General features: G+C 41.6%; 1 protein-coding gene across 1 annotated transcript in view; it reads left to right on the top strand.

Annotated features, from left to right (window-relative positions):
• Positions 1–27,218, top strand: part of LOC121511268 (elongation factor-like GTPase 1) — a 63,380-nt gene that overhangs the window by 29,794 nt on the left and 6,368 nt on the right. Inside the window, exons 9-12 of the mRNA XM_041789873.1 lie at positions 5,657–5,736; positions 8,504–8,640; positions 8,775–8,897; positions 16,921–17,020. Of these exons, the coding sequence (XP_041645807.1) occupies positions 5,657–5,736; positions 8,504–8,640; positions 8,775–8,897; positions 16,921–17,020 (440 nt within the window). The remainder of the gene's footprint in view (positions 1–5,656; positions 5,737–8,503; positions 8,641–8,774; positions 8,898–16,920; positions 17,021–27,218) is intronic.

The raw sequence follows: 27,218 nt of genomic DNA, 5'->3' as shown, positions 1-27,218 counted from the left end.
CTTAAAGAGGGGAACCACCACCCCAGTCTGCCAGTCCAGGGGCACTGTCCCTGATGTCCACGCGATGTCGCAAAGGTGTGTCAGCCAAGACAGCCTTTCAACATCCAGAGCCTTGAGGAACTCAGGGCAAATCTCATCCACCCCCGGGGCCCTGCCACCGAGGAGCTTTTTGACCACCTTGGCGACCTCAGCCCCAGAGATACAAGAGCCCACACCTGTGTCCCCAGACTCTGCTTCCTCATCGGAAGGTGTGTTGATGGGATTGAGGAGGTCTTCGAAGTATTCCTTCCACCGACCCACAATGGCCTGAGTCGAGGTCAACAGCGCGCCATCTCCACTGTACAAGGTATTGACAGTGCACTGCTTCCCCCTCCTGAGACACCGGATGGTGGTCCAGAATCTTCTTGAAGCTGTACGGAAGTCGTTCTCCATGGCCTCCCCAAACTCCTCCCATGTCCAAGTGTTTGCCTTAGCAACCTCTGAAGCCACAAACCGCTTGGCCTGCCAGTACCTGTCAGCTGCCTCTGGGGTCCCGCAGGCCAGAAAGGCCCGATAAGACTCCCCCTTCAGCTTGACAGCGTCCCTCACCACCGGTGTCCACCAGCGGGTTCTGAGGTTACTGCCACAACAGGCATCGACCACCTTACGGCCACAGCTCCTATCAGCCGCCTCGACAATAGAGGCACGGAACACAGCCCACTCAGACTCAATGTCCCCCGCCTCCCCCGGAACGTGGTTGAAGCTCTGTCGGAGGTGAGAGTTGAAGCGCCTTCTGACAGGCGACTCCGCCCGATGTTCCCAGCAGACCGTCACAATACGTTTGGGCCTGCCAGGTCTGACTGACATCCTCCCCCACCAGCGGAGCCAACTCATCACCAGGTGGTGATCAGTTGACAGCTCCACCCCTCTCTTTGCCCGAGTGTCCAGGACATGTGGCTGCAAGTCCAATGATACAACTACAAAGTCAATCGTCGAACTGCGACCTAGGGTGTCCTGGTGCCAAGTGCACATGTGGACACCATTATGCCTGAAAATGGTGTTCGTTATAGACATTCCATGACGAGCACAGAAGTCCAGCAACAGAACACCTCTAGGGTTCAGATCAGGGGGGCTGTTCCTCCCAATCACCCCCTCCCAGGTCTCACTGTCATTGCCCACGTGAGCATTGAAGTCTCCCAGCAGGACGAGGGAGTACCCAGAAGGAGCGCTCTCCAGCACCCCCTCCAGTGACTCCAAAAAGGGTGGGTACTCTGTGCTGCTGTTTGGTGCATATGCACAAACAACAGTCAGGACCTACCCTCTCATCCACCAGGGTAAACCCATATGTACAGGCTGCCAGCCCAGGGGCAATCAGTATGCCCACACCTGCTTGGCGCCTCTCACCAAGTGCAACTCCAGAGTGGAAAGGAGTCCAACCCCTCTCAAGAGGACTGGTTCCAGAGCCCAAACTGTCCAGGTGAGACCAACTATATCCAGCTGGTACCGCTCAACCTCATGCACAAGCTCAGGCTCCTTCCCCACCAGAGAGGTGACGTTCCACATGCCCAGAGCCAGCCTCTGCAGCCGAGGATGGGAATGCCAGGGCCACCTTCGGCCGCCGCCCAGCTCATAATGCACCCAACCTCTATGGCCCCTCCTACGGGTGGTGAGTCCATGGGAGGGGGGACCCACTTTGCCTCTTCAGACTGTGCCCGGCCGGGCCCCATGGGTGCAGGCCCAGCCACCAGGCGCTCGCCATCGAGCCCCACTCCCAGGCCTGGCTCCAGGAGGGGGCCCCGGTGACCCACGTCAGGGCAAGGGAGATCTGAGTCCTTTGTGCCGTTCTGCCGTTAGAGGTTTATGAGCTGCACTTCGTCTGGTCCCTCACCTAAGACCTGTTTGCCTTGGGAGACCCTACCAAGGGCATGAAGTCCCTGACAACATAGCTCCTAGGGTCACTGAGACATGCAAACCCCTCTACCATGTTAAGGTGGCAGCTCAGGGAGGGGAGGAGCTTTTATCTGTGAACCTGAATTAGAATACAATATTACTGCACATTTTATTTAAAAGACAAAACCTTAAAATAAATACAAAACTAATCTCTGGATCCTAGATATCCGGAATTATCAAAAAAATTGAACTCATGCAAAATTAAGAGTTCGTGGGCAAAAAGATGCATGTCATGTATAAGACATCACTGTTTGACAGACGTTGCCGTGTGTGTGTCATTTTTGGAGAAATGAGTCCACATTTTTGACCACTTTAGTCTGTGTTTGTGACTGTTCATTAGAAATGGGTGGTAATACAGTAATATTGTATCCTGAGGTATTAAAAGTAGCCACAGTGTTGCTTTAATTACCATCATGAAGACAGTGCTATACGATTAGCGCACATTAATAATAAATTCCTCGAGAATATGTGTATTTTTCCAGCTGCAGCATCACTGCCTTTGAGTGAACACACTTTAAAAGTGATGACTGAACTCTGTTAATGATGTCGGGACAGTTTTGCAAAGGACGAACACTCCCATATATACTGGCGCACAGAATCTCGCGCGCCAAGGTGTTGCACAGCGCGGGGACAGCTCTGGCACTGCGGTATAGTCTTCTCTAAAGTCAAACTGTTAAACGTGCACTGCTGGCTCCAGTGTGATCTAAGACAACATGAGTTTAAAAACGCTCTAACTCTTCTTTCTGGCTGTGATCAGTGATAACAAATTATTACGCACACTCACAGGTGCTGGTACTGCAGAAACCACTGAGGGTTTTTAAAGACGTTTAAACTTATCTTTACTCGTTTAATGTGAAATATAGATGAAACTAATCAGTGCTTGTTGGTCATTTTATGCACTTAAGTATTATGTAACTTTTAATAAGATCGTCTTGAAGTAAACACTCAGCAGGACAGAGCTCGCCATTGAAACACACCGCAGACATAAATAATATTAAATTCCAATCTTTTTCTGTTTCAAAGCACACAGGACACTACTTCACATTCCCAGATTCTATGATATTAGATTAGGATTAGGCCATCAATTCTCATCTTACTACTGGGAGGAGGAGAGGGGAGGGAGGAAAAAGAGCGCACGTCTGTGTCATTGAAAGAGAAAAAAGAGAAACTTCATTTGATTCTCTGCCCTGATTTAACCCACTTTACTTACATAATTTACTTCTTCTGCTCATGTAAACGTCTCCTTGTAAACCTGTTTTATTTTAGACTCCAGGCATTTTGATAAAGGATTAGATGAAGCGGAGAGGCGTGTGCTCCTCTCATTGTGCGTATGCACGCAAGCTGACAAGTGTTAGTAAAAGTGTGTTTTTTAAACACCTTTCGGAGATATTGTGTACCCCGATAAATGTTTATTTTTTCAGCTTCTCTGTTCAGCTGACTGTCACATGCGAAGCCTGTTTTTTATAGCACGGGGAGGTGAGGCGTCGATAAGGGAATCGTTAGGATTAAATGTAAATGATGTCGATGGATCAAGCCAATTGGAACCGGTTCTCACCCCTAGCTGTGATTAACCACAGTTCTTGGAAAGCTCAGTTCAGTTTCACTGGCCACACCCTGGCCTGATTACCGCCAGATTTGTTGAATGAAGAAATCCCTTAACTAGAAGCTGTCAGACAAAGTGAAGTAGGCTACAAGATCTCAGAAAGAAACACATCATGCCACCATCCAAAGGAATTCAAGAACAAATGAGAAACAAAGTGATTGAAATCTATCAGTCTGGAAAAAGTTACAAAAACATTTCCAAGGCTTTGGGACTCCCGCGAACCATGGTCAGAGCCATTCGAAAACTGGGGACAGTGGCAAACCTTCCCAGGAGTGGCTGGCCAACCAAAATGACTCCAAAGGTGCCACGACGACTCATCCAGGAGGTCCCAAAAGAACCCAGAACCACATCCAAAGACCTGCAGGCCTCACTGGCCTAAGTTAAGGTCAGAGTTCATGACTCAACCATCAGAAAAACACTGGGCAACAATGGCATCATGGGAGAGTTCCAAGGCCGAAACCACTGCTGACAAAAAGAACACAAAGGCTCATCTCACATTTGACAAAAAAATATCCTGATGATCCCCAATACTTTGGGAGAAATATTCTGTGGACTGACCAGACAAAAGTATTACTTTCTGGAAGATGTGCGGCCCATTACATCTGGAGTAAAAATAACACAGCATTTGATAAAAAGAACATCATGCCCACAGTCAAACATGGTGGTGGCCGTGTGACCGTCTGGGGCTGCTTTGCTGCTTCAGCACCTGGACCACTTGCTGTGATTGATGGAACAATAAATTCTGCTGTCTACCAGAAAATCCAATGGCCAATGTCTGGCCATCAGTCAATGACCTCAAGCTCAAGCGATCTTGGGTTATGCAGCAGGACAATGACCCAAAACATACCAGCAATTCTATCTCTGAATGGCTCAAATAAACAAAATTAAGGTTCTGGAGTGGCCCAGTCAAAGTCGGGAATCAAATCCAACTGAGATGCTGTGGTGTGACCTTAAATGGCCAGTTCATGCTGGAAAACCCTCCAATATGGCTGAGTTAAAACAATTCTGTGAAGAAGAGTGGGCCAGAATTCCTCCACAGCAATGAGAAAGACTCATCCCCAGCTATCACAAACGCTTGATTTCAGTTATTGCTGCCAAGGGTGGAACAACCAGTTATTAGGTTCAGGGGGCAATTACGTTTTCACACAGGGACAGAGAGGATTGGATTTTTTTTCCCCCTTATTAAGTAAAGTCATTTAGAAACTGAATTTTGTATTTACTTGAGTTTTCTTTGTGAGATGCTATTTAAATGTGATAAATATGCAAAGAAAAAAAAAATCAGGAACCAGAAAGGGGGCAAATACTTTTTCTCAGCACTGTATGACTTAAAAACAGATGATGTGTACCAGAAGTTTGTAGTGCTTAAGTGATATTATAATTTCTTTAACTGAATGCAGTGTTTGTCATTCCATGCTTTAAGTGGATGGTTGGGCTTAAGGAGGGATTGGACACACATGTTGCAGGTGCAGGCAGGAGGAGATGACACACACTGCATGAGCAGGGGTTAATTTTCAGAATGTCAGGGGGAATGGGCAGTTAGCGACCTCTTGTCACTGGTTATCTTATGATATGTGGTACTCCTTCACACAGTTGTATTTCAGTGTATTTGTGGAGTGCGGAATGCACAGTGTGGCTGGACATTTACAGCCAGTAGACAGCAGACAATTATCAATAACACTATCAATGAGTACTCAGATCAGTAAGATGAATTTAAGGGAATCAATATTGGTAAAAATAAAATTCCCTATTTCTATGTAGGACAGGAATACCTTCAGCAAGCTCTGTAACATAACCTGACATGACCAACAAGAACAAAGTTTTCACAGATTTAGCCTCTTGATTTGTTTTTAAATATCCTATGATTAGTGCATTTTAACTTTTAACTACACATTTTTCTCCAGAGGAGGCATGCACCTGCCCCTCCCTCGTCAGCTCAAAGTTTTCCTTAACAGTCTGATAAAATCCTGTAGGAAACATTGCAGTCAAATCATGTTTAAAAGCGAAGTTGTAAACATCAAGTTGTCCAGCAAAGCTGTGCAGTGTGTTTAAGAACATGTCTTTTTGGCCTTTTGGTTTTAAATTTGTTTCAGTGATGCAGTGTCTTTGTTTCTGTCTTTGTTGCAGGCCAAAGGAAAGAAGCCACTGTTTGTGCAGCTTGTGCTGGATAACATTTGGAGTTTATATGATGCTGTTGTCACCAGAAGGTAAAGTTAAGATACTTCAAGTTATTATTATTATTATATTTTATTAATATTAAAAAGTTTTAAACATCCTTGTCTGGGAATGGCCTTGATTTCATTATTTGTACAGCACATAGTGTGCACAGTTTTAGAGGAAAAGTCTTTGCAGTACAGCTCCTAAAAATGCTTAGTAGTGGAATTGATAGGATTTTATTGATATCAATGCTTTTATCGACTCTTCTTATTGATTCTATTCTTTATCGATTCCCTTATCAATTTTTTCCTGAGTTTTCTTTTTTAGAAAAAGGAGACTATATAGGTTTTCACTGTTAACACCTCTGATTTGATTTAGTCTCTTTTTCTCTGAACACTGAACAAGATATCTGCCACCTTCAGTGAGCGTCAATGACAAGTACACTTAAATTACTGGCTAAAAAAAAAATCCCAAAAGAAGAGTGGTCCAAAATTCCAGTTGAGAGGTGTAAGAAGCTTGTTGATGGTTATAGGAAGAGTTCGGTTTCAGTTATTTTTTCCCAATGGTGTGCAACCAAATCTTAAGTTGAGGGTGCCAATAATTTTGTCCGGCCCATTTTTTGAGTTTTGTGCAAAATTATGTAAATTTTGTCTTTTTTCTTCAGATTTTTTGTGTTGCTCCAATGCACATAAATAAAACAAACGTGTATACCAAAAATATTTGTAATTGCAGCAATTTCTGGGAGAAATGGTGTATTTTCTGGAAAAATTCCGGGGGTGCTAATACTTTCGTCCATGACTGTAAAATGAAGACACTGAGGAGACATCAGACAAGAGTTTAGGAAAAAAGGTAGCTTCATATGAATTAGGACCATAAATTCAGCCTATAAGAATTTGCTCCTTGTATATATAGCCTGATACAAGAATGTAGCGACCATCGCGGTCTTCTATGGTTTGCTAAAGGTTAAATGGTAAACTTCGATGGATTAATATGGCTACTCCTCTGCTCTTTGTATTATAAGATGAGTAAAACACCTCTACCATCCAGCTCCTTCTTAGTTTTAGGTGCTTTGAATCATTTAGGTGTGTTTCAGATAATAGAGCTACCTTCACCTTTACCTTTTTCAAAAGAGAAAGATTTTTGTTGCCTTGTAATTGCATTATTAATTCTGTTAACATTAAGGGAAACTATTTTTAACTCAGACACTGCAAGACTACTCAGTGCTTGTAAACTAGTGGGGAGAGTTTTGTGGCACAGCAGAGAGAGACAGTAAATTTATCACAGACAGGTGCATGAACAGCTCTATCATATAAAGATATATATTAGGGCTGGCAATAGATTAAAATTTTTAATCGTGATTAATCTCACAAATTCCATAGTTAGCAGCTGAACACGAACAACAGATCTCATCATCACACATGGCATAAAGAAGTCAAGTCTCTGCTGAGAGCTCAGCAGTAAAGCACAAACACATCTAATGGTGTTTCACTGTTCTGATGTGAGTAAGGTAGACACATCTGCCTTGCTCAAGAGAAAAAGCAAGTAATTACTTAAAAAATGTCTGCTATAATTTATCATATTTTTACTTTCAAACTAAAAAATGTAGTCCAAATGTAAAATAAATGCTGACAGTAAGAAATGACTGTCATCAGTCCAGAAGATTTACTGGAATGAAGTCAATAAAGACAGGTGAAGCTGCTTTTCAAAACTCATGAACGCACAAAGTAAAAGTCTCAGAGGAGAACTTTTAAGGTGTAGTAAGAGGACTTAACCATCTCTTAAAACCATTTATGTATATATATATATATATATAATGTGTGTGTATATATATAATGTGTGTATATATATATATGTGTATATATATATATGTGTGTGTGTGTGTGTATATATATATGGCAGCACCAGGGGAAGGACATTAGGAATCCAAACAGGGCACGAATAAGATGGACATGACACATGAGGTTTGCAAGAAGTGCTACATGAAAATAAAATACTGCGGAAATACAACAAACATAAAGGCAAGACTAAAGCTAGATCATTAAACAGTTGAAAAATGGTATGGATCGCAATATATCGTGAGATATGTTATTGCAATACTCACTGTATTCCAAAATGTTTAAAATCGCAACAATATCAAATTGTGACCCAAGAATCGTGATAATTTTTTATCGTGGGGCCACTAGTGATTCCAAACCCTAATATATACAGTGCTTAACAAATTTATTAGACCACCTGTCATATTTGTCTCAAAGACCATCCAGCATCATGGAGTGCTTTAATGTGGACTCTTTCATTTTCAGTGAGGTCTCCACGTTTTACCATTTTGAACAGGAATGAGGAATTTCAAACTGAATTCACCCAAATTTGAGCCAGCTCACTGGGCTTCTCTGAGACGTCAGAAATAAATCAAGCATAACATTCAACCCCTAAAACTAATTTTTCTGTTCAGGAATGCAAGTAAATAACTATAATTTGACATATTAATCAAGAAATATCAAGGTGCTTTACTATTTTTTCAGTTTTTTTGTAAATCAGTAAATTTGAAAACTCATGTATAACAATAATAATTATATTTCATCATTAAAAATATCATTTGGGTTAAAGAGCTTCTACATATTGGTGTATTAACCATTGCAGACACATAAGAAATTATTTTGGTAATTACCAATGCTGTTAATTTAGGGCAGCTGTGGCATAAACCTTACTTTGGTTAGGGTTAGGGTGATCTAATAAATTCGTTAAGTACTGTATATGTGTACGGGTGTGTGTGTGTATATGTGTGTGTGTACTCTATATGTGCTGTTTTTCTTTCCATAGAGACAGGAATAAGGTGGAGAAGGTGATGACGTCACTCGGAATAACGGTGATGGCAAGGGACTCTCGCCACTCTGATCCCAAAGTACTACTTTCTGCCATTTGTACCCAGTGGTTACCAGTTTCCCAGGCTGTCTTATGTATCCTTTTTTTCTTGGTCTTCATCTGTGACAACCTCTCTTAAATAAAACAGGTCTTCTTCCTGTTTTTGACTGCCTTTATCAGGATATTTTTCTCAAGTTTTTGCATTTGGTTTCTTAAACAAAGACTGCAGCGATGGTGTGTGAGAAGCTTCCAAGCCCCTTGGACATGGTACCCGAGAGGGTAGAGAAACTGATGAGTGCTTGTGCTCGACGATTTGATTTGATGCCTGAACAGACACAGGAACTCCGAAGAGGTCAGTAAACATGCTTGCACATTAACAATTAGGGCTGCAATCACACAGGAGGGCCCTCGCACCCAAATCTATGTTGGAGTGTGTCAGAACGCTGGGAGAGTGGGAATAATTGAGTGTAAGCAACTGGTGCTGTGTGCTGCAGCAAAGCACAGAAAGCATGTCAATCCTCTAGAACTGTTATTACCTCCGCCAAGGAGGTTATGTGATTGTCAGGGTTTGTTAGTTTGTTTGTTTGTTAGCAACATAACTCAAAAAGTTATGGACGGATTTTGATGAAATTTTCAGGAAATGGCAGAAATAGAAGAACTGATTAGATTTTGGGAGTGATCTGGATCACCGTCTGGATCCAGGAATTTTTGAAAGGGTTCTTTACTATTGAGAGTTAGGGATAATGGTGGGGGTCTTCGCTCTCCGAGTGCTTTTCTAGTTTATAATGTGAAATGAAAAAAAAAACATGACGTTGTATGTTACAGAAGCTTCTGCTTTCTTAAAGTAGGTAGTGCATTAGCAAAACATGTTATACACATTTAAATACTCAATTTAAACCGCTTTTAAACCGTGAATTTGGGAATATCATCCTCTGCACTGTTTATGTTCCACCCAGTGGCAATGCTGTGAGCGCAGCAGCCCAAATCACTGACTGCATGCATCACCAACTTTTACTCACACCAGAGGCTCCGGTTTTCATCCTGGGGGATTTTAATCAATGCAAACTCGAATTGTTACTGTCTGGTTCATCAGTACAAGAGACAATAAAATATTAGATAAATGTTACGGTAACGTGACCAACGCTTATGCAAGCAAAGCCAAACCACCGCTGTCAAACTCAGACCATAAAACTGCAGCTGTGAATCAGTTTTTAAACGCAATAAACCTGTCACCAAAACTGTCAAGGTTTGGACAGCTGACAGCATAGAGACCCTGAAAGGATGTTTCTTGTCCACTGAATGGAGCATCTTTCAGGAGGTGGATTTGGATATCGCCACTGAATCTAATACTGATTATATAACGTTCTGTTTGGACGATATAATACCTGAAAGGACAATTACCATTTACACCAACAACAAACCATACATAACAAAGGAGGTGAAGGACTGCATTAATCGCAAAAAAATGCTTTTAAAAACCAGGACAAAATTCAACTTAAAGCTGTGCAAGAAGAACTTAACAGCACGCTTCAGGAAGCCAGGACAAAGCACAAGGAGACTATTAAACAGAACTTCCTTACCATGAACCCTAAAAAGCTGTGGGACAACATGAAAGCAATCACTAATATGACCCCTACAAAAAAAAAAGCCTATGCACAACTGATGACTTGCAGAATGCCAATGAGTTTAATGATTTTTATATGCGCTTTGAAATTAATGACTTTTCCTCTGAACTTTAAGAGGTTCTAGAGACTGTTATTATTTCTGATCAGGTCACTGGCTTGGTGATTGAACCCTGCAAGGTTCAATCACTCTTTAAGAGAATTTGCACAAAAAAAGCTACAGGGCCAGACAGCATCTCTGCATGTCTCATTAAGAAGTGTGCTGAGGAGCTGGCGCTAGCTTTTTGCCCTCTTTTCCAAAAATCTGTGGACCTGTATACAGTACCCACCCTCTAGAAAAATCAATAATCACACCTGTCCCTAAAAAACCCTGTCCCTGGTCAAATAATGATTTCAGACCTGTTGCATTAACACCCATAATAATGAAATGTTTTGAAAGGATCATTGTCTCCTGGCTTAAAACAGAGGTTGATTTTCTTTTAGATCCTTTTCAGTTTGCGTATAAGCAGGGGCGTGGCACTGATGATGCTATTAACAGTATCACACACCTGGTCACCAAACACCTAGAAGACCCCAAGGCTTGTGCACGTGTGCTTTTAATTGATTTTAGCTCAGCTTTTAATACACTGCAGCCTCACCTTTTAATGCAAAAACTTTAACAGATGTGTGTGAATCCTTTTATCTTGAGAAGGTCCTCATGTTTTTTAACTAATCGAACACCACAAGTCAGAGTAAATAACGCCCTCTCGGAGTCCAGACTGATCAGTACTGGTGCTCCTCAGGGCTGTGTCAGCTTTCCTCTCCTCTTTCCTCTGTACACTAATGACTGCAAGAGAGTCCACCCAGAGAACTACATCATTAAATTCTCAGACGGTACAGCCTTAGCCTAATGAGAAGAGATGTCCAGTGGTGTGACAATAATTACCATTTAAAGCCACAGACACAGAAACAGCTCATTCTGAGCAGGGCTGAAACAGAGGGGTTTTTAGACATAAAGGAAATCCAATACTGGAGTGTTTTTACAGCAACAAACTTCACAGGCATGTTTTGGGGACCTCTGAGAACAATATAAACTTGTCTTGAAAGGGTAAAATATGTCCCCTTTAATAGATTTTTTAGGCTCATCCCGTACTAAAAAAAAAAAATAATTGAGAGACGATCAGTGTGCACCTGCCTTTGATCCTAAGATCTCCATGATCCCAGTGCGGTAACTCTTTAAACTCATACAGTCTACAAAATAACCTCAGATCATTGTTTTTTCATTCATTTATAACAGTAACTAATAACAGGATCACTTGATCCAGCCTGCACTGTGTCATTTACTAGCATAAAGCAGACAGCATGCAGCATGTATTGACGGAGGTGAGAGGGAAAAAGTTTGCACGTCGGTACTCAATGACCAGCAGACATCATCTTTTATCCCCTCTGCTTTCTGTCTGTCTGTAAGAGAGGCTAACGCTAACATGAACACTTGAAGGAGATTATAAAAGAAGATGATACCACACAGCTTATTTGCTGGCAGGTGAATTAAACTGACCACAGGAGTTTATTCAGTGAGTAAGGGCAGAGCAGAGAGACTCAGCAGTGCAACTTAATACAAACAGCCAACAACTTTGGGACGGGTTGAAGATGCATTGTTTCTGAGCATTACAGCTTAAAAAATATCAGAAAATATCCCCCTCTGCGTCGTCTTGTGTGCTCTTCTACCTGTAATTCCTAGAGCTGCACTGGGGGAACTTCCACCTCTGTCTGAAGCCTTGCAGCACCTCCTGGAGATTGTCTCCCTGAGGTAGTTTAATGTGGTCTGGCATGAGGACATGATGCATAGCTCCGTAAAAGTCATGGACAATAGCACAAACAGAGGACTTGGCAATTCCAAACAGGTTAGGCAAGGTGCAGTAACCCATCCCTGTTGCTAACCAGTACTGCCCCTTTCCTACTCACTTTCTCAGGGAAATGGGTTTCCTGAATGATGTGTCTCGCCTCAAAAGTCTCGAGGCAAGGTGCTGACAAATGTGATAAAAGGTATTCCTTGACATTCTGAAACTTTGGAAGAACTCCCGCTTTGTGAAACCAGTCAAGTCCCGATCCCACCACTCGTGGCTCCGACACCACATCCACACACTCATCTGTATAGATGTTGCAGCTATTGCTCTGCATAAAGACAGCTTTAAATTATAAAATTTCTTTCTACTTTACCTACTTTACAACATCGCCCACTCACAAATTTGCCAGCTGCCGCCACACATTGTTTTTAACATAAGCCTGTAAACAACACTAAGGGCGCACTCACACTAGGCCATCTGTACCGTGCCTGGGCCTGTTTCAGCCTAACGCCTGGCACATTTGGCCAATGTGAGTGCAATCGTTCTGTGCTTTGGTGCGGCATGCTTCGCGGCCCCGGCACGGAAGGATGAGGTGGGCCTAGGTATGGTACGGTTGCAAAAGAAGGGGCACAAGTGCAGGAATGTGACGTAACATGAAGTAACAACAGAGGGACCCGCTTCAGAGCACAGAGAGCACAGCAGCTGCATGCCAAAGACAGCAGAATTTTTTCTAGAAAGATAGAACTGTACATTTTGTCTCATTAAATTTCAACGAGTTACAAGGACTTTATAAGAGCTGAAGAATTTAACTTCACACAGCTTTACTACTACCTCGTTCTAATGGATCCCAGTCCAGTCCACATTTCTGACCAGTTTCGAGCAAAGCCAGGCTTTAACCACTGTGAGAGGATTTTTGGTTTGTGAAATAAAGCTTCTTCCCTTGATTGAGTCACAAACAGCAGCTCACAGGATAACAAACACCCTTCATCCTCTGTGCGTAAAGGAGAGTGCCAATTACGCGGACAAGTGTGTGCTGGGGTTAATCACACGGCTGATTTAACCTCTTTTATTATAAAATTATAATGCCAAACTATCATCCACTGAATTAACTTACCTCTAATTCTATTTCATGTCACCAAGAATTGAAATTGGGATCTTGATCGTTGACGTTTGGACGGAACATCGTTTATTAATCCTGAGGGGCATTCACCTCCAGCTCTCATCAGAATGTTAAAATCGCTCTCGTCACCGTTTAAAAAAATCTTTTATCAGAACATTTAATCCTGTTCTGGACACAGACTGTCCTGTGACATGAGAGCTTGTTTGGTGCAGCACTGAAAGGCATCCAAACACAAAGAAAAGGCTCAGTTCACGGCGTGTAAAAGAATTCCATGGGGTTTCAGATAGTATATTGACACGCAGAAGAGCAGCTGTAGGGGCTCAAACGAGTTAAAAAAGTCCGGGTTTCATTCATCAGAAGTGCTTGGAACTCTGATCAGGCTCTAGATTATATGTGGTTAGCAATAATTCTCCGCTATGAACCGCGTTTTCTCTCTCTCTGTCCTCACTGTGCTCTGTATAGTTAACATAGCTACTGATCCCAGGTCAGCTGAGATAACTCTGGTGTCAGATCAGATAGGGTATAAATCTGTTGCTACTTTACAGCCTAAAATAATACACTTATATATACTGAGTCATCAACACGTATAAATTCATCAACGGTGGACGCTTATTGTGATGATGTTGGCGCGTGACGTATCTGTGCCCAGGCCTGGATATGTTGAGCAGTGTGAGTGCGGGCCAAAGGGGGAACAGGTGAGGGGGTCAAATGGGCTTCGGCACGGTTAGAATAGGGCACGATACGGGTGACCTAGTGTGAGTGCACCCTAACTTCACCGGCTGTCGCCATGTTTGCTTCTGTAAACACCGTTCTAATTTCCACAAGAAAATGTGTGTCACACCCTTTATTTCATGTTACCTTTATTCCCTAATTCATGTTGGAACTATTTTTTTAATGTTTGTTAGCTAAGTAAGCTGATAAATTATCTATTTGAATAATATGTGATTTAATTTCTGGGTTAAGTTCACATTCCACAGGGATTAACACTGTTTATCCATGATTGTTTAATTCAACTAATGCATTTGCTGAGTTATAAGACTTTACTGGGATCTTTAGCCTCATAGCATAATTGCCCGAGTTATATTTTAAGGTTTTCCAAAAATTAAGGCACACTGAATCAGCAACATTAGGAGAGTACAGTTAGGCAGTTATCACAATTAAGCCAAAAATGACTTAAGTAATTATACTATGAGGATAACAATATGTTAAGTGTAGTGGAATCAAAGGCCTGAAACCTGCTACTGCCTACAAACTAGTCTTAAAGCCTGCAGCTCCATTGTAGGAACTCTACGAGGGGGGGAAGACTCTTTCCCCCATGCCTGTCAATCATCCATTGTTGTTTAGGAACCATGTTCCTGTCTAAAGAGTTTCACAGACAGTACGACGCTGAACCTGACACTTCTGAGGAAGGACAGATCCCCAGAGAGATCAACACCTTAAAATCGTAAATATTCCGATTGGTTGACCCAATTACGAACCCTTTTAGCCTAAGTCTTTGTCTTGCCAAAGCCGCAAAAACTTTAAACCTTCTTGAAGTATGTATCATAAATCAGAGAAACCTATCCTCTTAACAGACTTCCTACCTCTAAACAACAAGCCAGATGGGGGCCGTAAATATTTTTCTGTCAAACTCAAACTTGTATGGACTAAAGTACTATAACTACTGTAAACATTATGTTTTTCAACAGGAAATGTTTATATTCTTTTGAGTTTGTTCGCAAGGAACACAATGACGTGTTTCTTGTCGCTTTAGGACCCAATTTTATCCAGAAATTAATCGATGGACTTTAATCTAAGTGTCTACAAAAGCTGAGATCTCCAACCCAGACATCTTTAATGAAATCGCACTGCCCCCTTGCGGTCCAGTATCGGTCACAAACATACTTTTACAGAATGGATTCCTGTTGTGTTTATACTTAGTTGTTTATAACCAACTAGCTGTGTTTTCTCATGTTTGTTGTGTGGCAGTTTTATTGATGTTATATTATTCTGGAGTTCTATAACCAGTTCCTACATGATCTTATTGAATTACTAATTTGGTGAAGAGTAGGAAGAGGTGAAGTTCTGTAGTAAATGACGTTTGATCCCTAGGAGGGGACTTATAGAAAAGACCCCTCCCTCTCGTTTAAGACGGACATTTAAAACTCACAGTAGTTCATTTCTGTCTTCAGTTCTGTCTTCTCTTCTGTGTTCACTTCAGTTCTGTTTAGTCTTTTTGTTCTAGCTTTGTCTTAGAATCTTTCCTGTCATTTCCAGAGTTTTATTTATCTTCTTGTAGAGGAGAGTTTGCCTTTTTCTTCAAGTCTTTTGTTCGTCTGTACTTTCTAAGTTATCTAAGTAACTTTTTGTAAGACTTCTTCTTTGTGAAACACGTTTCCTTCTTCAAGTTTGAGCCAAATCCTGAGACTTTGAAACTTTATTTTTTATCCAGCACAAATTCTTCAATCTTTAATAGCCTTTGTGCTAACTTTTTGAGCAGCTTTTTTCTTTTCCTCGCACTTCACGGTGATCCTAGAATCAAAGTTTTGTCGTCCGTCCTGAGATATTAATTTGATACTAATTGGACAAATTAAGAACTGTTTTTTGGAACGACATGAGTCCATTCGAATCTTGGGGAAGATCAATTTTGCCAAGCTCATCAGACTTGCTGTTCTGTGAGATCCACTTTGGTGCTGTGGCCAAACAAATCAGCTTGACAAAAAAAAAATCCAACTGAGCTGATCCTAGCCCAGGACTCCAGAACCTCCTCATCCACTCTCCATCAAACTAGGTTAGCATCATTTCTTTATTATCACATTTAGTTATCTCCTGTTTATTCACTCACATTATATCCATAATAACCACATGATTTATGCTTTTGCTTCCTTGATTTAATAATAAATCTTCAGAACGTCAGTCGTTGTCCAAAAATCATTATTAAGTTAGTAAGTGGAGTCACTGTCACAAGGACTCATTACTTGAGATATAAGATTGATTCATAATTAATAGTTTTGTTAATTAATTAAAGTTTTAATTGATTAATAATTACTATATTTTATTGGTTATTAAATAACCAAACCGAATAAGTGGTGGTGCCCTGTTCTTCTTTGAGGTTTTCTTGATAATATTTATTTATTTATTTATTATCACTCTTCATTACTACATAAGGCTGCCAACACTTGAACACTTGCACAGAATAAAATAGTGAATAATCCTAACAATCTTTAGAGGGTCACACCTTGGTGCTCAGGTCCTAATGAGGTTGTACGCATGTGCAAGATTGGGTGGTAACCTGAGCTCAACAGACAACAGCTGCAGTGGTTTATAAACGGCTGAGCTTGTCAGTGGATTTAAACCTTACTGAGGCCTTGGCTACAATTGGAAATCAGAACAAAAACATCTCCTCAGCTTTCAGTGCTGTTCGCTGCTCCTGTTTGAATAAAGTAATGTGGTCTAGTTCTGATAAAACTGCCACTAAGAAAAGCTACATTTGAACTAGTTGCTACACCTGTAGCAGCCATTGCTATCAGCCTTCAGTACAACTAAACACTGTCCCATTCACCTCAAATTATGCTGATTGGTTAGGTTCGTCTTCAGGCCTGCACTATCATTCTAGACTGGAGCTTTGGAATATAGATTTGCCTAATGGCGGACATGGAAACTGGCTAATCTATCTCTAATCCTGAATGGGGTCACAGTTTAAATGCAATGTGAAATGATTGGATTAAAAAAATATAAGAATACAGACAAGTTTTTGTTTTTTGTGTGGGGGAAGGTTGATCTGCATCCTTGGTACTAACTCAAGTTTTTTTTTCCTGTGTTTTATAGCATTTCTTGAGTGCTCAAGTGGGGATGATGCTCCAGTCATCATCTTTGTGTCCAAGATGTTTGCTGTAGATACCAAGGCTTTGCCTCAGAACAGGCAACGGTAAGTATGTGTGCTTTTGTTTGTGTGTGGGGCAGAAACTTTTAAACTTGTGTCTGCCCATTTCCGTAGAGTTCAGACTCAAAATCTGACCTGTTACCCGCAATTAAACCCATTTAATACCGGGTGCCACCTGAACCCATGAACAAGTGTTTACGATCCAACCTGTTACCACAATGTTTACATACAGCAACTCACTTTCAATTAAAGTGCTGCAAGGTTTTTTTTTTTTTTGTAGCTGCAACATAACAAAGTCACATACCGCACTCACAATTGAGTAGCAGTAAACAAGCCAATGGCCTTTTTTTTCCTTTCACATGTAAATAGACACTTGCATGCGCATGCATACATCAATTAATAAAAACCTCTGTCAAAAAAAAAAAAAAATGCACATTTTATATAGAAGTAATCAAAGATTGTGAACGAATAAAACACAAAAGTTAGAACCGTGCATGGTATAGAGTATATCAGGAGTAATTCCCTCGGGCTCGTACACACATCTGGCTCAGAGCCAGTCCATAATAAGCACTCATAAAGAGGTGACAGAGAAAAAAAATGTGCCAAAAATCACCTCAAGGCTCAAATAAACTAATTTCAGTGCCATTATTGTGACAGAACTGCTCCTGAACCCTTTTTCACACAAATATTTATCTGATTAATAGGGGTGTGACAAGACTCTTCATCTCTTGAGATGAGACAAGATTTTACACTCACTATGCTGATTATCAAGTTTTTATTTTCATTATATATACTTTATGTACAGCCCCTTGAAAGCACTTTTTACAAAAAAAAATGTATTATTACTATAATTATTATTATCTATTAACATTTAAATGCTACCATTTACTTGCATTTTTGAGATAAATTATTACAAAAACAGTGTTTTTTTGTTTTTTTTTGTTTTTTTTTTCCTTTTTTTAAGTGATGCAAGACAGAACATGACTAGTGAAAGAAAACATACAAGCATTACATACAGACAATGGAGACAAGGCAGAGACAAGCAGGGACTCAACATTTTAACAGTCTGAAGGTGTTGAAGGTGTATGTCTTTGTGGGTGTGTGTGTGTGTGTGTGGGTGTGTGTGTGTGGGTGTGCGGGTGTGTGTGCGTATATATACATCATACATATAAGTGTGTGCATGTATTTGTTTTATTTTTGTCTACCCCCCCACCACCAGAGGACCCTTTATTATTACTGTGGATATATGATTTCAGGTACCCTACCTCAGTCGCCCCCAGACCCTTCGGAGGGAGCCAGCTGATGGGTAGACCTGTTGACAATTTGTCAGCCAGTTGGGCCACTCCTAGACCCAATGGGAGGGAGTCAGCTCATATGGGACAGTTTGTCTCTTTCACACTCCACCATTCAAGGGTTAAGGGAGAGAAAGGGTGGGGGTGGGGCATCAGGAGAAATTAGGAGAGATCAGGAGGGAATGAGCACAACCAATCAGCCAACTGCCGTGCACCATGCACATTACATGCCAACAGGAGAACAAACAAATTAATAAATAGTAAATAAATAGTAAATAAAAAAATGTATACGAAGAGGAAAGAGAGCGAGAGAGAGAAAAAATTATATATATATATTACAATACAATACAATACAATACAAGAACTTTATCCCTGAAGGGAAATTCAATTGTCTGGGATTCTCATCTGTTTACTGTAGAATTATAAAGTCTTATAGCTGATGGTATGAAAGATTTTCTAAATCTTTCTGTCCTGCAGCACAGGGATAGGAGCCGCCCACCACAGTTGTTTTTTTGCTCACTGAGGGAGATATGAAGTGGATGATCCATGTTTCTCAGAATGGCCTCCACCTTGCTCAGTGCGCGTCTCTCCACCTCATCCTCCAATGAATTCCATTTGATTCCGACCACAGAGCCAGCTTTTTTAACCAGTTTGTTCAGACGCCTTGCATCCTTGTGTTTTACACTGCCTCTCCAGCAGACTGCAGCATAAAACAGAACACTTGCCACCACAGACTGATAAAACATCCGCAGCATCTTACTGCAGATGTCTATTGATTGGAGTCTTCTGAGGCAATAGAGGCGGCTCTGCCCCTTTTTGTAGATGAAGTCTACGTTTTTAGACCAGTCCAACTTACGCCACAAGTGTTCACTGGCTGAAGAGGGGGTTTGGATCTGCAGAAATCTATGATCATTTCCTTTGTCTTTGAGGTGTTGAGTAGGAGGCAGTTTTTGTGACTCCAGTCACTGAAGTCACTTATCAGATCCCTGTATTTGGCTTCTTGTCCATTTCTGATACATGTCATGATATCAGTGTCATCAGAGTATTTCTGGATGTGGCAGGACTCAGTGCTGTATTTGAAGTCTGATGTATACAGTGTGAACAGGAATGGAGCCAGGACTGTCCCTTGTGGAGCCCCTGTACTGCTCATTAATGTCCCAGAAATACGGTTCCCCAGCCTGACAAACTGTGGCCTTCCTGTCAGGTAGTCTGTGATCCAAGAAACACAGGAAGGATCCACTCCCATCTCCGTGAGCTTGTCTTTGAGTATGGTGGGTTGGATGGAGTTGAATGCGTTTGAAAAATCAAAGAATATGATTCTCACATAAACTCCAGGTTCCTCCAGATGAGACACGGCATGGTGAAGCATGAAGAGAATTGCATCATCCACTCCAATGTGTTCTTTGTATGCAGACTGCAGGGAATCGAGTTTGTCTTTGACCTCAAGCCTCAGTAGGCGTAGAATCAGCCGCTCCAGAGTTTTCATGATGTGTGAGGTAAGGGCAATAGGTCTGTAGTCATTTAGTTCAGCTGGACATTTGATTTTTGGTACCGGTACAATACAGGATGTTTTCCATAGAGCAGGCACCCGCCCCAGCTGAAGACTCAGGTTGAAGATCCCGTGGAGAGGTTGACACAGTTGTGCAGCACAGTCTTTAAGCAGCCTTGGACACACACCATCTGGGCCAGCTGCCTTCCTAGAGCAAAGTCTCCCAAGCTCCAACCTCACCCCTGTCTCTGTGACAGAGAAGGGTACAGGTGCTAGAAGGGAAGTGGCTGCAGCTGTGGAGACATGTGTAGGAGAGGGAGAAGGAGCAGGAGGAGGTATAGTGGGGATTTCCATATGTTGAGGAGAAGAATGAGGAGCAGCAGTGGAAGTAGGTGTGTCCACAGTGTCAAATCTGTTGAAGAACAGGTTGAGTTCATCAGCTCTTTCCACATCACCCACTGTTGGCTCCCTTTTCTTTTTATTGTTATGTCCAGAGATGGTACCGATTCCTCTCCACACATCACGGATGTTGCTGTGTTGAAAATTCCTCTCTATCTTCTTTTGTATTCCAGCTTTGCCATCTTCAGTCTCCTCTTCAACTCATGTTGCACTTCTTTGAGATGTTCTTTGTCACCATCTCTAAAAGCTTTCTTTTTCTAGTTGAGGATTGCCTTTATGTCACTTGTGATCCAGGGTTTGTTATTGGGGAAACAGCGAACAGTCTTTGCAGGTATGACTGCAGGTAAAGTTGAAACCAGAAGTTTACATACACTATATAAAAAGGCACATAAACTTTTTTTTCTCACCGTCTAACATTAAATCAGATTAAACTTTTCCTGTTTTTGGTCAATTAGGATTACCAACATTATTTCTATTTGCTAAATGCCAGAATAATGAGAGAGATCATTTTTTAGACAATTTTTTTATTATATTCTTGAGAGTCAGAAGTTTTGATACATTTCATTAGTATTTGGTAGCATTGCCTTTAAACTGTATGACTTGGGTCAAATGTTTCGGATATGCTTCCAGAAGCTTCTCACAATAGTTTGCAGGAATTTTGGCCCATTCCTCCTGGCAGAACTGGTGTAACTAGCCAAGTTTGTAGGCCGCCTTGCTCGTACATGCCTTTTCAGCTCTGCCCATAAATTTTCAATGGGATTGAGATCAGGGCTTTGTGATGGCCACTCCAAAACATTGACTTTGTTATCCTTAAGCCACTTTGTAACCAGTTTGGCAGTATGCTTAGGGTCATTGTCCATTTGGAAAACCCATTTGCACCCAAGCTTTAACTTCCTGGCTGATGTCTTGAGATGTTGCTTCAGTATTTCCACATAATGTTCTTTCCTCATGATGCCATCTATTTTGTGAAGTGCACCAGTCCCTCCTGCAGCCAAACAACCCCACAACATGATGCTGCCACCCTCATGTTTCACAGTTGGGATGGTGTTCTCAGGCCTGCAAGCTTCCCCCTTTTTTCTCCAAATGTAATGATGGTCATTATGACCAAAAAGTTCAATTTTAGTTTCGTCAGACTACAGAACATGTCTCCAAAAATTAAGGTCTTTGTCCCTGTGTGCATTTGCAAACTGTAACCTTGCTTTTTTATGTTTCTTTTGGAGTAATGGCTTCTTCCTGGGAGAGTGAGCTTTCAGCCCATGTCGGTACAGGACTCGTTTGACTGTTAATAATGACACACTCTCACCAGCTTCAGCCAGCATCTTCACAAGGTCTTTTGCTTTTGTTCTTGGGTTGAGATGCACTTTTCGGACCAAAGCACGTTCACCTCTGGGACACAGAACCCGTCTCCTTCCTGAGCGGTATGATGGCTGGACATTCCCATGGTGTTTATACTTGCGTATAATTGTTTGAACAGATGAACGTGGCACCTTCAGGCATCTGGAAATTGCACCCAAGGATGAACCAGACTTGTGCAAGTCCACAATTCTCTTCCTGATATCTTGGCTGATTTCTTTTGATTTTCCCATGATGTTACACAAAGAAGCAGTGTGTTTCTGGTGTGCCTTAAAATAAATCCACAGGTGTGCCTCTGATTAACTCAAATGTTGTCAGTAAACCTATCAGAGGCTTCCAAAGAAATGGCATCATCATCTGGGCTTTCCCAAATTGTTTAAAGGCATAGTAATCTTAGTGTATGTAAACTTCTGACTTTGAAGAAAGTAATAGAAATTGTCTAAAAAAAATCCTTTTCTCATTATTCTGGCATTTAGCAAATAGAAATAATTTTGGTAATCCTAATTGACCAAAAACAGGAAAAGTTTAATCTGATTTAATGTTAGACGGTGAGAAAAAAAAGTTTATGTGCCTTTTTATATAGTGTATGTAAACTTCTGGTTTCAACTGTACATGCATGGAAAGACTGTCCAGCTAAAGACATCAAATGTCAAAAGTGTCATAAAAAAGGACATTATGCTTGTCGCACTGGGCAAGCTATACACACAGTCAGTCAAAGCCCGCCAGATAACAAAGTTGAGGACTATGCAGTCTTAGGAGAAGTCAATTCAAAAACAACCAGGATGGAACAACCTTGGATGGAAAAAGCTCATCTTAATGAGGAATCCATTAACTTTAAGGTCGACACAGGGGCACACATCCATACCACAAAGCACATAGAAGCTGGAGTGAGATGGTAAGCCGTGGCAGCCACCTAAAAGACTCTTTGGACCTGGGTGCAATCAGCTTAGAGTAAATGACTGCTTTCAGGGCAAAATGACAGCAAAAGGGCACTCTACAAGTCAATCAGTGTATGTTGTATGCAGCCACTGTTAGGTCTACCTGCAATAGAGGCTATGGGACAAGTACAAAGAGTTGATGAGGTGGCAGTGGCTAAGACTGAGGCTAACTTCAGAGCAGCATATCCAGCTGTGTCTATTTTCTAGGGTCTAGGCAAGCTAAAAGAGCCATACCACATTGAGTTGGAACCAGGAGCCACACCCTACACCCTCTCACATGACGTGTGCCTCTACCCATGAGAGACAAAGTTTGTGAGGAACTTGACAGAATGGAAAACATGGGAGTCATATCAAAAGTGACAGAACCAACACCATGGTGTTCAGGAATAGTTGTTCTTAAACCAGTAAAAGACAAACTCGGGATTTGTGTGGATCCCACACCACTGAATGCAGCAGTGAAGAGACAATGTCACATTCTACCAGCAGTTGGCCAAACACTTGCCATGATGTCAGAGGCAAAAATGTTCACCAAACTAGATGGCAGATTGCAATTCTGGCAGATTCCATTGACACCAGAGTCATGCCCTTTCACAACCTTCATCGCCCCTTTGGGAGATATTTCTTCAACCGCCTGCCCTTTGGCATTGCATCCGCTCTGTAACACTTTCAAAGGAGGATGTTTCAGATGTTTGAGACCTTTGAGGGCGTGATATGTCAATGTGTGTTATGTGTTGGTGTATGGAAGAAACAGACAGGAGCATGACCACAGGCTGCAATGGGTGCTTTAGAAGATGCAGGGCGAAGGGCTCACTCTCAAAAAATGTGAATTTGTCAAAGACAGCATGATCTTTGTTGGTCACAAAGTTTCTGCAAAAGGCTATCCAACAGATTCCCGAGCTGACGTGTGGAGGACGTAAGGCGCATAATGGGCATGGCGAACTATCTGAGCAAGTTAGGTAGCTGCTATCACCAAGCCATTGAAGGACCTGCTGAGATAAGACAATGAGTGGGTCTGGGAGAACCTCAACAGTCAGCTTTTCAGCAACTGAAAGATGGACTAAGCTCACTCAAGGCACTAGCTCAGTATTCTCCCTCAGCAGAAACAAAAGTAGCAGAAGATGCATCTGCATACGGAATAAGTGCAGTTCTCACACAGAAACAGAAAGATGACTCATGGTGTCTTAAAGAGGCTAATGCCTCTTTTTCAAATTGAAGAAGAGGCATTAGCAGTGACATGGGCATGCGAAAGACTGCAGGGTCTGCACTTTACACTGCTGAAGGACCATAAGCCACTGGCCCCACTGCTGAGCACCAGAGGTTTGGATGATCTACTAGCCAGAGTTTTGAGATTTCATCGAAGGCTGCTGAGGTACAGCTATGACACTGTACATATCCCAGTGAAGAATCTCATTACAGCAGACACCCTGTCAGAGCTCCACTGACTGAAACAATGTCCCCTGATGACTTCAGCTGGAAAAAGATGTCCAGGTGTTTGTGGATGCTGTAGTGTCTTCACTTCCCATTACAGACAAACAGTTAGATGAGATAAAAAATGCAAAACAAACAGATTAAAATTGCAAGGCAGTGGCACACTACTGAAACACCGACTGAGAGCTGATGTTGCACCATACTGGCAGGCCAGGGTGGATCCGTACCTTGTGGGAGACCTTCTCATGAAAGGGGAAAAGATTGTTATACCTCAAGGACTCAGGGAAGACATTATGAATAAACTCCATGAAGGTCATCAAGGGATCAACAAGTGCCTTGCCAGAGCAAAAAAAAAATCAGTATGGTGGCCAGGAATTTCAGCTTCCATCAGAGAGACGATCGATAAATGTGAAATATGCCAGAAACATGGAACACAGTACAGAGAGCCACTGATCCGGACACATTTCCAGACTGACTGTGGCAAAAGGTGGGGATGGACTTATTCAAGTGGTCCAAGAAGACATACTTGCTTATTGTGGACTATTTTTCTAGATACTGTACATTGAGGTAGCAGAGCTCAGAGTCACTTCAGCTGAGACAACTGTACGGGCTGCAAAGGAAGCTTTTGCTTGCAACGGTTATCCAGAGACTGTAGTATTTGACTATGGTCCACAGTTTTCGTCAGAGATATTCAGGTCATTTGCTCAAGAGAGCTGCTTTACACATATCACAAGCAGTCTTCGTTACCCAAAAGCAGACGGAGAAGCTGAACGTGCTGTTCAAACTGTTAAATGTCTTTGGAAAAAAGACAATGACCAACCCAGAGCACTACAGGAATACAGAGCCACACCTCTAGAGCAGTTCTAGTTCTAACTTACCCTTAAGTTCTAACTTAAGTTGTGTCATTGTTCAGTTGCACCACAGAGACATAAGGTTAATCTTAACTAGAAGAGATTTACGCCCAAACTAACCAAAATATTGTCGTAGATATGACGTATTTTCTTGCTTTAACCATTCACTGAAAAGCATTTTTAACCTCGTGTTTGCTTCAGATGCTACCAGCTAAAAATAACGTTTGCTAACTGCCATTAATCATCAAACAGCATCCAGTGTGGGTGAAAAATATGACAGGGCATTTTGCCTATGTGAGTATTGTGAAGCCTACAGCCCAAACCTAAAGCCAGTATAAAATAATAACACTGATATCGAGTGGTGAAATCATTAATAACATGAGATAATATAACGGTGGTGTCATGGTTAGCAAAAAACTCAAAAGGAGGATCCAAATACAGAAATTCAAAAAGGATTAAATAAAACAAACTGAAGTCAAACACAGTGAAAAAGCAACTGAGGATCCACAAGGGAAAAAGCCATAAAACAAAATGTACTTAAATCAAAGTCCATGAAAAGCAAAATCCACTGAAGGCAAAAAAAACACTGGAGAAGCACAGGGAGTTACATTAGGAAGACATCTGATGAACTGACAAAGGACAGGGAGAAACACAGAACCTAAATACACAGAGTGATTACACAAGGAGAGACAGGTGTGCATAACAAGACTCAGGTGAAACTAGTGAGGGTAATCACAGTGGAGGGAAACTGAAGCAGGAAGAAAAGCTTGAATCACACACAAGGGAAGGCAACTACAAAATAAAACAAGAAACATGGAACACTTCACAAGAGGCACACAAGGACTGAAACAACAAATCAATATATTAGAAACACAACTAAGGAAGCACAGAAAACGCAGTAGGATATAAAGGCAACAAACGAACAACCAAAGGGAAAACAAAGAACACAACGCAAGGATGGAAACTCAAACAGGCAGGGGAAAGAATTTACAAAACACTAGACACTAGCAACCCATCAGCGATCACATTAGTCAGCTTAGATGTTGTTTTGGGAACAAATCCAGGTCTGCTGGACTGTGCCGGTGTAGCTTGACGTTATGGCTTGATCCCGTGTTGTTTTTAGCATCTTTGCTAAAAACTCTTGGTAAGACTGACTTTTTGACCATTGATGAGGGTAGGTTTGTCCAGCGACTTAAGTCCTCAGCTCCTGTACTGTTTTTGAGCAACAGTGTGAAATTTAAGTCACAGAGCTCTAACAGCTTGGTGGAAATATTTATTCCTAGATATCTGATATGACCTGTGTGGATGTGTACAGGTGGTCCCCAGAGTTCATGCAGAGTGGTAATACAACAGATTTTGACCAGTTAACTGAGTAGTTGGAAAATTCAGAATATGATTTGATAACAGAGGGACATTCCTGTAAAGATATGTGGGGGACCTGAAGAAGAGTAACACATCAGCTACATAAAAAATGACCTTGTTCTCAGTTGATAATGTATGTATACCTTTGATATTAGAGTTTTGAAGTATGGTAACTGCGAGGGGTTCTATGAAAATTGCAGGGAGTGATGGAGAGAGTCGTAGAAGGATAGAAGTTAGTTACCATAGTTCTTTGTGTCTCTCTTTTGTTTTTCCCCATCATACAGTGCAGACAGTGACAGTCATTGATGTAGTGTTCCAATTTGTCCAGTTTGCTTGCAGATGAGTATTATATGAAAATATGAAGTCCTTAGCTTGCTTAACCTGACACGCCAGATGGATTTGTTTCACACATCCATCTGGGTAAGCTTCAATAGGAAACGTTTGAAAAAGGCAGAGGCTTTGAAAAAAACTCAGAGTGTGATTGGGGGAACATTCTGTCTGTCACATCTCTGTGGGCCAATCAGAGCAACAAAACAAGTGACGTAGCAGCTATCAAGCTGCGCGTGCACAGCTCCTGAGGAATATTCAGATTCAGACAACTTTATTAATCCCCGAAGAGCAATTCAGTTTACAGTTTACCCTGCCATATTGAAAAAATCTAAACAATCAGGGAACAAAAACAAACAAATCCAAAACTCACCACAACATATAAACAACTACATTCTCATGTCAGTGCCAACAGATCTGCAGGATCAGCAATAAATACAATAAGTACAGTAAATACAATGTCAAGGAAGCATTAAGATGTAAGACACACCCATCTGTTTCAGTTCACCTCTCAGCATTTAGCAGCCTGATAGCTGAAGGGATAAATTAGTTCGAGTATCTGTTGGCTTTCCTTGGGGGGTGCATGGTAGCACCGCCCAGAGGGCATAAGAGAAAAGTCAGAGGAGAGAATGTGGCTGATCTCTTATTCCTCTGGCTTTCTGGACCACACTTTTCTTCCAGAGGGAGCTTAGATCCTTTAGCTGGACACCAATGATTATTGGAGCAGACTTTAACTATCTTGTTTCAGTTGTTCCTGTCCTTTACAGACAATCCATTAAACCAGCACACAAAAGAAAATGTTAA

The sequence above is a fragment of the Cheilinus undulatus genome, linkage group 1 (genome assembly GCF_018320785.1).
Source record: "Cheilinus undulatus linkage group 1, ASM1832078v1, whole genome shotgun sequence".
NCBI lineage: Eukaryota > Metazoa > Chordata > Actinopteri > Labriformes > Labridae > Cheilinus > Cheilinus undulatus.
This window is presented reverse-complemented; position numbering and strand designations above follow the sequence as displayed.